This window comes from Calypte anna, chromosome 3 (genome assembly GCF_003957555.1).
Source record: "Calypte anna isolate BGI_N300 chromosome 3, bCalAnn1_v1.p, whole genome shotgun sequence".
NCBI lineage: Eukaryota > Metazoa > Chordata > Aves > Apodiformes > Trochilidae > Calypte > Calypte anna.
Window position 1 is genome coordinate 8344791 of NC_044246.1, and position 11697 is coordinate 8356487.

General features: G+C 41.4%; 1 protein-coding gene across 1 annotated transcript; it reads left to right on the plus strand.

The window, feature by feature from the left end:
• Positions 1–9934: 9934 nt before the first annotated feature.
• On the plus strand, positions 9935–11330 carry PIGM (phosphatidylinositol glycan anchor biosynthesis class M). The gene has a single exon (XM_030447900.1). The coding sequence runs from the start codon at positions 10052–10054 to the stop codon at positions 11315–11317; it is 1266 nt and encodes a 421-aa protein (XP_030303760.1). The 5' UTR covers positions 9935–10051; the 3' UTR covers positions 11318–11330.
• The last annotated feature ends 367 nt before the right edge of the window (positions 11331–11697 follow it).

Consider the following 11697-nt stretch of genomic DNA (forward strand, 5'->3'; position numbering starts at 1 on the left):
TACCTCTAAGTAAACACTTTATACAAATGTACAGACTCTATCTCACTTGTGCTTTATTCTGAATACAGAGACCCATTTGCTGCTTCCCCTACAAGGATTAAGCAGCAATCGAGGCCAGACTTAGCATTTACCACCCCCAATCCTCCATCCTTATTTTTCAAATACAAAAAAATCAGAAGTGGACAAGAATGCTACAGTCAGCAAATCTACTACATGCACAACCAACTCCACACTAGCACATCCAGATGAATTTATATTTTAAAAAATTTAAAAATCCTATTTCAAGAAAAAGAAAACCTTTCTGTTCTGAACTTGACTTCCTGTTTTATAGGAAATGGCTGATACTGTCACCTTCTTCTTTTCCCACCATCTGGAAGACCAAGTGAGAACACACATACTAATTTTTTCCTGAGGTTATTATAAATGCTACTGCAAACATGTCCCCAGTTCTGTACGTAGCATGATAGTTTTTCTTAAATAACCAGACAAATTCATATGGTATCTGAGCCTCTTGGTACCACTGTCACTAGTATGAAATAATTACCTGCAAATCCTTGACTTCACCAATGCTACCACCTGCAGGTAGCTCTTTCCTACCCACCTCTTATCAGAAGGGTTATTTACAGGACAGATATCTGCAAGGTTTCCACAAGAACAGACATCCCACTCCTACAAAAAGCAGAAGGGGAATGACCCTGAATCACTGCTCTACATCATCACACCAGTGTTGATTATGAGTATTCTGAGCAGAGTAGAACAGTGCTCAAAATACCCACAGTTCCTGCTTACTGACCTGCCTCCCAGCCTGATGGCAGTACACATTATTTTTTCAGGTATCTCCACAGAAGTCCAAACCTCTAACAGAGTGTTTTTCTACCCACAAAGAACACTGCCAGGATTACATTAATAGAGAGCTTCTGTTTTGAAGAATATCCAAGTAAACTTGTTTTGATTTCTCTCCCCCCTGAAGAAAGCAAGAAAAAAGTTCCTCTACTTTTAAATAGATCTCCAAAACTGGGGAGTCATGGCCAAAGACTACTCTGATAACAAAACTGTTTATGGTACTTGTTCCATCTGTGTTCAGTTGTTCGGGTTAGAGAAATAGTACATAGAGTGTGTTAGTATAAAATTAAATAACAAATAAATTAAAACATAAATTAAATATAAATTATAAATAAAATAAATAAATATAAATTAAAACAAATAGCCTAAATTGGAATTATCCATTACACCTTTCATTAGTCTTCTTTTTTACAACCATTCACACAGAAATACATGGTGCACCTGTGATTGTTATGTCACATGAAATAGCAAGTCTGTGAGGTTTAAGGAGGAAGAGTTGAAATATTTTAAGCTTGGGCTTAAAGACTACTTCCTATTATGCATTTTCTATGTTCTTAAGAATTCTCCAAAGGGTCTGACAGATAGGCTGATCTGTTGCAAACAGAAAATACACACAAAGGCCTTCATCAAAGGATACGTAGGACTCAAATCTCAACACGGTGTCTCTTTCCACTTGAGATCATCTTATTTCATCTAAGACTGAATTTTCAAATTCAGAGGAACATCAAAAGGGACACCAAATAACAAATCTTTCTGGTGCTGATGGTGCTAAGAGAAGGCCATAGCAATACCTCCTGGACAAGTTCTGCTCAGTTTCTTCCGACTCAATTCTAAGCATAGCCTTGCTCTCAGAGAGGAAATTGTATCAATTATAGCACAGGCAACTCAACAAATACAACACAAAACCAGAAAAATGTTATTGATTTTTCCAGCCATTTAAAATACAGAACTGTTCTATCTTTTATAGATACTAATTATTTTAATAGGAATTAAAACCTGACAGAGCAGTCCTTCTGAAGAAGCCCACGGGTTCACTGATGCAGAGGTTTCGCTGTTTTATGCAAGCTAAATATTGCTACAGGATGATTTATACTGGAAGTTGAATTTTTTTTTTTTCTTCTAATTCCCAGGAAATAAACAGTTACTCCAGAAAGCACTTAAATAGTAAGATTCATTGCAAGCAATTTATGCATTTTGTAGAAGCATGACACATAGTTCAACACAATGCTAATTTTGCACAATTCCAGTATGGGTTGTTCAGAGCACTCTGAAGTGCTATCCTTAAATATCCTTAAATAGCAAGACTCCTTGCTAATATCAAGTGCTGGCTGACTTGTTATTTCTACAGAAAAAACGACCTTACAGTTTGCACCAATGCAAAACAAGCTAAATATGGAAAAGTCCTGTTACTCTTCATTGCATCAGCACTTCAACCCCACATACACCTTACCCAGGGGATATTTTGTGCTGTATTCTTTGGCACAATCAACTCTTTGAAAGATCCATCAAACAAGTGTCATATATAGGTGTCATTGGTCTCAATAGACAGCTGTTGCTAATCTACTAGACACAAACAAAGCAGAATTTACTCTGACACAGGATGGATTGAAGCTCTACCACAGGACTGATTCAATCTCTACTTACACATATGCAAAGTTTACGTCAGCAGATTCAAATTTTGGCAACAACCTGCCAAACTCAGCAATGTGGCAGTCAGCAAGGACAAATATTGAAATTCAACAGTAACCAGAGTGAAAAAAGCCAAACAATACTGAAACAAGTGACAGGTCTGTTGCCAGCTACACTGCAGAGACAGAACACTACAAATTAATTGTCCTGTGTCTATAAACATGGTTTGCCTGAGCTCTCCACCATGAGTTTGCTTTCCCATGATAGGAGTTTTACCATTGAAATACTGAGGGCTGTTTCTTCAGCTTTTGAGCCAGGTGCAGCAGACCTGCAGAGTGCATGGGGCCAGGCAGCATCCTTGAGCATATGTGGGATGGAGCACACCAAATGGGGGAAAACTGACAGATTGATGGCCCAGCTGTCACTCTGAAGCAACACTGAATGAAAAAGCTCTGAAGACTGAGTTAAGAGACACGTGTACATAAGGCTGGGGCATAGTATCACCCTATATAACAAGGTGACAGAAATAAGGACAGAACTGGAAAGGCTAAAGACAGCACCAAAGGCAGTATGAACTTTGCTTCTAGGGAACCAGACTGCATAAACACCACCACCTGAGATCATTAGCACAGCAATATGCAGAACACAGAGACAAGTAACAGCCAGAGTTTGAATGAAGAGCAGCTAAATAATGTTTAAGAGATAGAAAACACTAGGGGAAAAAAAAAAAAAAAGTGGATTTCTACAGACAGCTTTTCAAGGATACATCCTGTACAACTAAATCTCTGGGCATGTAGGACAGTGTCTCTTTAGCATATAGTTCTGCAGTAACAAGTACAATAGCCTCCCAGTCACTACACACAACAGAATAGGATATTGCAAAAGGAACAAGGTAGAATTATTACTCAGGGACAATTTTCAGGGAGACATCACAGACAAGACACTAAAACTAAAATGAAAAAAAAGAAGAAACCAACCACATTAAAAAGATACACGCTCATTTTCCTATAAAGGCACTTAACTTTTTAGAAAAAAATTATTTTTTTCCCCAAAAAATATTTAGAAGACCATGCCATCCCCAGAAAATAGAGGAGGGAAAAAGTTTAACAAAAGTTACAGTATTAAACCCTTTCATTTCAAAAGACATTTAGCCAGGTATTTAGTTTTAAATAATTCATGAGATAAGACATGGCCATTAAATATGCTTGGAAGCAAAAAGCTAAGTTCAAAACCAGCTTAGGAAAAACCAGAGGAATTCCCATGTCTCTATAGACTACAGCTCCCAAACAGCTGCTTCCTTCTCCTTCCAGCTGTTCCTTCTTTCCTTTGTACTTTTTCCCAGAAATCCCCATTTATGAACAGGAAACCAGAGAGCAACTCCTTCTTCTCTTTCATTACTCCCACAGGAGAAAACCTCAATTCTCCACACACCAGCACTTGCAGCAGCTCCTCACAAACAGCAGCTCTGGAGCCCTCCAGCACCATTACCCCAAGCAGCTCAGCAGGGCCTTTTCTAACAGCTGCTTCTTATCAGCTCCACAGCTGCAGCTGAGAAAATGGATGGGCTGCACCTGAGTACCATGGGGTAGAACGAAGCCCCTTAATAATCCCAAAAGCCATCTTCTTTTATTGGTATTTATTGTCCAATACAGTGCTTACAAGCCTGAATTTTTTTGTAATACAATGCTGATTTTTTTATTATTCTCTTAACAGCTCCCCAAGACCTTGTGTCAGCATAAAAAGGTAGGTGGTAGGCAAGAACCTCTCACCAAGAATGTAAGATTTCCTCAGAGAAAGATAAAGTCATTCAAAAGGGAAGGATGTGCTTCCACTGACCCCCACACCCACTCTGAGATTTGTCCCTGTCTTCCCTTTGTTTTCACTGTGATCAGATCAATGGGCGATCACAAAGAATGGAGAAGATCAAGAGACTTTTTTTTTTTTTTTTTGAGTTTTTACTGTCTGTATCTGATATTGAAATCAAGAGCAACGATATCATCAGGATTAATGAGAGAAGAAACATTAAGTTCATTGCTGAGGAGGAAAGGCAGCTCTTCATAAGTGTTTTTGGGTCACACAGTATAAAATAAATTAACATATTAACTTCATCAGTTTCGACCATGAAAACAAAAACAAGAAACTGCATCATTGATTTTAATAAATAAATTTAGAATCCTTTTAGTGCTATATAAAATAACTCCTCTACCTGCAATAGCAGCTTTGAAGTCATCATTTTATCTACTGGAAAGCAAGCACCACTACATTTTTGGAAATCCATCTGACACTCAAATGCATAAGAAACAGGGGGGGCAAAGAAAATCCCAACCACTTGTCTCAGCCAACTCTGTGAGACTTGATAGAAGACAATTCTAGAGATTTAACTTGGTTTTATCTCCCTAACTGCAAACATGAACAGCCATGTGTAGCACAGCTGGACCACTGCACCTTCCCAAAGATGTGATTTCTGACCACAACACTTAACAGTGAAGCTCAGGGTAACATTACCTCCCAGGTGTCTCAAACTCCTGCTGCATTCCCAACAATTACTCAATATAAATCCAGGAAACAAACAATTAGAAAAAAACCAAAAAAAAAAAACCCCACTACCCAAAACCAACCAAAACAAAAAAAGAAAAAGGGAAAAAAAAAAAAAAAAAAAAAAAGAAAGCATAGAAATTTTCTCTCTCCGTGGTTATTCTTCCTCCAAAGTTTACAAAATTTGCTGCAGACTAGCTCTAGGGATGAAGAAATCATCCTTAAACCTTTGAAAAAACAAATATCTTGCATCTCAGGCAAATCACCTAACACTCACTCTGAAGGACTGCATAGCTTTTGCAGTAGATGTGTAAATTAAACCATTTTAACATCTTCAAACATTTGTTCCAGCAGAAACTCTTAAGAAATGGTATCTGAACTTCCTAATTATCTGTATTTTTTCAGAAAAAGTTTACACGCTCAATCTCATTCCTTACTCATGTTACACTGAAACACAACATATCAAGCTACACACACAAGTCTATCATGGCTCTACAGTTATATTGACCAAACTTGCAACAGCAAAGAATTCACGTTTCACCTTTTCCCACTGAAACTCCTGTTTATTTCACCCTTTTCCATAGAAACCTGTGCTTATTAGAGAGAACTACACCACCAGGTAGCATTAAATACTGGGGAAAGTACTTCTGTTTGACATTTCAGGTCATGCAGTGACAAACTGAGCACCACTTCAGATACACCACTGCCTTAAATCCAAATAGGCCATATGTTGGGGGATTTTTCTTTAGGCCAGCAAACTCCAGTGGATTTAACTGTTGTTGACTAACCTGCCACCTTTGTTTTCTTGGCCACAACTTTCTTTCCTGAAATACTAATTTTCTACAGACTAATTTTTATCCAGGACTTATTTTCCCTGACGAACTAGCATTTTACCTAGTACACTGGCATACAATCTGCATAACCACTGTGAAAAGAACTCTGCAAACACTACCCAAAGCATACTGTGAAAAAACAGTGTGGTATAAAAAATTCCTTTGCAAGGCAGATCACATTCTCTGAAAAGCAGTGTTTTTAGCATAATGTGTGAATAAGGGGATAGATTTATGAAGCAGTGTTAAGTAAACACATTATCTGAAATACCTTAAGGGAAGACCAGTGACCTTATATTTATAATAGTGATTTCTTTCTGTGAAAGAGCTGTAATGTAGTTTATCTTATTTTTGCAAAACCTCCTGTATTATTCACTCCAGTATTAAACCGGAAATGAAAGATTCATTACATAATCTTAACCATATTTCCCTTTTTGCCAATAATATCTAAAGTTCAACACTTTACAAATATTTGAAAGGCATCAATCATACTTGCTAAAACAATTTATTTAACCAAGTCCAAAATATTTAACATAAGCATTAGTCACTTTTTCTATCAAATTCCATGTGCTGCAAGAAACAGATTGTACCTATCACCTTATCAGAAATTTACTGTCAGTTTATAAACATATTAATCCATATCTCTTATGCAAGGAAACATTCAAAACACAAGGAAATTAAAAGGGAACTCAGCTTAAAGCACAGTGGTCTCCCCCTTCATAAGCCTAAAGACCAGCAATTGTCCAAGATCTTCCTTCCTACACAGTTTAATGTTTCCTACAAACCTCATGCTGTGCTTTCCTCCATAACCTGACAGATATTTAAACTCATTTGGCCCCCCTAGGCCACCTGAATCTTAGTAATGCTCTCACTGCTTCCATCTAACACTTGTTTTCTCTTTCCCTGACTGCTACCAGCCCACATGCCCCCTTGCATTACTTCAAAGCCCCACTGCCAGCATCATCAAATTAATTGGTCAATTTCTTCACACTCCTTCACTTGTCTCCTTATTCTTATACAGCTTCTACAGTGAAATCTGTTAGTCCCTCCAATCTTTAGCCATGCTGTATCCATCACTTCTAGCTTTTAACCCTATGTTCATCTTTGTTCATCATCTTCAAAACGAACCTTCCACCCCAGTGTGAACATCAAACATGAAAGGTAAGCACACAACCCACTGGATGATGACTGCTCCTGGCTGGCCAGAAACTGGTCATTCTGTCTCACCCTTCAGTATCTTGGTTTTCAGATAGTAAGAACTTGCATTAGTGGAGCAATTTGCATAACAAGGCCCCAGTTTCACTGTTCTTGCACTGCTGCTGGATAAATCATAAATAAGGATAAATAAATAGTTTCTGGAATATCTGGCCCAGTGCTGCTGAAGCAGTATCTGTTACAGAACAGGAAAAAGGAAGAAGTCAACATTTGAGAACAGGTTTATTATCCCCTCTCCTGAATATGCAACAGAAGCTCACATAGATGTGATCCCATGGTGTCATCTTTGAGAATGGGTAAGCCAAATGCATGGCAGAAACTGGAAAAAAACCCCAAACTGATTATACACATGTCCATATATATATATATATGTGTGTGTGTGTGTGTTCATTTATGCCTTCCTATTTAGTTAATGCTTTAGGCAATGTTATGGCTGAGTCTACTCTTTTCTTCATACTGTATCTTCATGTGCATTGGAATCAATCAATCAGCTTCAGTCCCAGCAGTTTGATTAGTTTTTATCCCCTAAAATTTTCTAAAAGTGCCTCCTGGTAGCTTGTATATAAAAGCAGCATTTTACAGCAGATTTATAACTTTAATAAGACTTCCCTCCTTCCTTCATTACAGTCTACAGTACATGACAAATCAGGTTAAGCAAGCTGGTATCAAATCTGAAGCCAAAAACATTTTTGAGCCAAATCTTAATTCTCTGAAGACCTTCAATCTTATTTTCAAGATGTTAAATTATTGATAAGGGAAATAATTTCTTTTTCTAGCTCAGACAATGTCATACAGTCAGCATATACAAAAATAGCTAAGGCAGGTTTTCTGTTTTATTAACTTCACAACCCCTCAGAATTAAATTACCTTTTCCCCTTTAGAACCCAGATATACAGTCACCATGGGCAGCTCCACAACTTCTATTAACTTCAAGTTAGCACAGATGATTTGTCTGAATACAGTCTCTCAGAACAGACAAAAAACATTTGAGGGGCCTGCTAAGTCCTAAGTTTATTTATTAAACTAGTCTAAACAACTAGTCTAAACAACAATCATTAAAATTAGACAATTCAGTAAATGAATTGCAAAACATTCTGTTCTGACAATAAAGTTCCATCAAAGGATCTGAAATAATAAAATATATTCCATCCAAAGAAGCAACAGAAGAATTGCAAATAATCCTGGGAGAAACTGACAGATGGCAAGAACAGTTCTTTGTGAGCAATAACATTCCAGAAACAAAAAAAAATTAGGAGTTCCTAAACACATTTTTTTGCTTAGACTTGTACTTCCATGGAGTATCAAGCAATTTCAGTCCCAGGGATTTTAAGTTTCTGTCTCCTAGCATTTCCAGAGGATAGTTTGGGTACAACAAAGGATAAGGTAATGTAACCTTCCATAAAAGTATCCTAACCATTACAGTACAAGATACATAAACGGAGCTGAAATGTTACCAATCTTTCCTGATTTAAAGAGGAGCAGCAGTAGTGAGTAACCAATTATTTACAATGGAGCAACACCCATCCTTATGCCCTATCCCAGAAAGACTGTAAATATCAATTTTAGGACTTCATGATCAAGAAGGGAGATAATGGAGAAAACTCTTGAGCTTTCTTCTCAAAAATGATAAGTATATTATATGTAAATATCTAGTGACCTACACAGACAGAAGAATTGATTCTCTTCTATGCTTCCTTCTCCCATTGGAAGCCTCACCCTATATGCAGACAAAAATGAACAGCTGTGTACAAAGAGAAGTATCTTTTGTCCCCTATTTTACCAGTTAGGACAACCTTCAAGAATTATGTGAAAAAAAAAAAACAAACAAACAAAAAAAAAACGGCCCAAGTTCTCTGCTGAGAACAGCTTTTCTGTAAGAGATGTGAGCCAGCCCCACAGCAGCTCCCAAAACGTTCCCAAATCAAAAAAAGTGGAGTTGCAATTAACTACTGAACTAGCAAATGCACGTTTATTTTTTTATTAATAAAACATCTCTAAACAAAACCTTCTCAGTTCTAATACAAAACCCATAATAAGTAAGTAATAAAGGCCTGGTTTTCAGTCATCAACAATTCAAACATGTACGAACTAGAGCGAATATATAGACAGGGAACTATCTGAAAGACATACAAACCCACTACAGGATACAGTGAATTAATGTCTTTATTTTCTTCTTAAGCTCCGATTTTCATGGTACTGTTTCTAATGTAAGTTAAGGAGAAATTTACTGTGGAAGGAAGCTTACCGAAGCGCTTTAGAGAGCTCATTACTTCTAGGCAAAACACAGCCATTTGCAGAAGGAAAATAACAGATGCTATTTTTCCTTCTTCTTATTTAACAGCTATAGCACACGTTGTCTCTCTCTGCCCGCAGACCCCACAGCTTTGCTCCGCACGCTGCTCCCAACCCGTGAGAGGCTGTAGCAGCAGCAGCCGTGTGGGCGGCGAGGCCCCGCAGCTCTCCCTACACGCCCTGACAAGAGGTGCCGATCCCTAACAAAGCTCTTACAAGCCCTGCGGGGCCGCACCGGAGCGCCGCAGCCTCTCGGAATAAATATAAACCACGACAGCCCCGAACCTGAGGCGCGGCAATAGCAAACAGCTCCACACAGCAGGTGCGTCACCCCCCCACCAGACCCCGGGGGGGAAATAGCGGAGCGGCAGGGACAGCGCAGGTCACGGCGCTTCTCTGCCTCTGTCCCACTGTCTCGGGTGAACACGGACACCCCAGCCCACAGCCCTGATTGTCGGAAGGCGGTGAAGGGAACGCCCACAGCTGCTGCGGGAGCCGCCCGCCCCGCCCCGGTCCGGGCAGCGGCTTCAATGGCCGCACCACGCACGCGCCGCCGAGTCGCAGTCGCCGCCAAGCGCCTGCGCGGTGCCGCTTCATGCACAAGCGGCGGCCGGCACCGCGCCGGGTGCCCGCCTATACCACCCCCTAGTACCCCCATTCCGCACCCTCCCCGCGACTCCCGCTCCCTCCCCGGCGCCGTTGCTGGGATGGCGGGGTGGCGGCCGGGGTTCGGCGCGGTCCTGGGCGCGGCTCTGATATCCAGGCTGTGCCTGGCGCTGTACGGCCTGCACCAGGACGCGGCCATGCGGGTGCGGTTCACCGACGTCGACTACCGGGTCTTCACCGACGCGGCGCGGTTGGTGACTGAGGGGCGGTCACCCTACCGGCGAGCCACTTACCGCTACACGCCGCTCCTGGCATGGCTCCTCACCCCTAACATCTACCTCGCCGAGGTCTTCGGGAAGCTGCTCTTCGTGGCGGGGGACCTGGCGGCCGGTGCCGTCGCCTATCGAACCCTGCGGCGTCGAGGCGCCGATGCCGGCCAGGCCTGCGTGTGCTGCGCTGTCGCCTGGCTCCTCAACCCCCTGCCCATGGCCATCTCCAGCCGGGGCAACGCTGAAGCCCTGGTCGCGCTGCTGGTGCTCGCCACCCTCTACTTCGTGGAGGGGGGAAGCGTAGGGAAGGCCGCAGCCTGCTACGGGCTGGCGGTGCACATGAAAATCTACCCGGTGACCTACGCGCTGCCCATAGCCCTCCATCTGCAGAGCAAACGCTGCGCCGGGAAAGGGGCGATGGATACGGGACACGGCAAAAAAGCAGAGTTTACATTTGTAGGGTACCTCTGGCAGCTTTTGGTAAAGACAGTGAATCGCGATGTGCTGCTTTTTGGAGCAGTTGCCGGATCTGTTCTGGCTGCTTTGACCGGTGCATTTTATTACCTCTACGGCTGGGAGTTTTTGGAGCATGCCTACTTCTACCACCTGACCAGGAGGGATATCCGACATAACTTCTCTCCCTATTTCTACATGTTGTACCTAACTGCAGAAAGCAAATGGAGTTTAGCCCTTGGGCTCGCAGTATTCCTGCCCCAGCTGCTTTTGCTGCTGGTTGTGTCCATAGCATTTTACAGAGACCTTGCCTTCTGTTGTTTCCTACACACTGCTATTTTTGTGAGTTTTAACAAAGTATGCACGTCCCAGTACTTTGTCTGGTATCTTTGTCTTTTACCCCTCATAATGCCAAGTATTAAGATGTCCTGGCGTCGTGCTGTGCTCCTTCTTTTCCTGTGGTTTGTTGGACAAGGCCTGTGGCTCACTCCTGCATATTTTCTGGAGTTCAAAGGATATAACACTTTTGTACTTATATGGTTGGCAGGCTTGCTTTTCCTTTTTATTAATAGCCTCATAATTTATCAGATTATTTCACATTACCATAAAGAACCACACGTTGCAAAACAACTCAAGCAACAGTAATAAACATGCCAAAATCCAGAAACAGGACTACTGTCTTTAGTAAAGCTTTTCATACCACGAGTTTGAATGTAAATGACACATTGTATGTAAATGGTTCTTTGTCAGGGCTGTGAGGGCCCTGACCAGCCCAAGTCCTGCTGTAACCATTGCTTGCAGGCTCTGGCTGTCACCCACATAGATCTTGAAACTGTGTTGTAACCTTCTCTCCAGCCCTGTCTCCTCCTGGGACTCCTTGGAGTGACCTTGGACCAGTTCATCAATTACCGTGTTCAGGGCTGTGTTGGACCAAGACTCATCTCTGCCTGCCATCTCCTGACACTGTGACAGCTCTGATCAGCAAGGCTCTGACCTGTGACAAGGTCACCAGCAGCTCCTTGGTG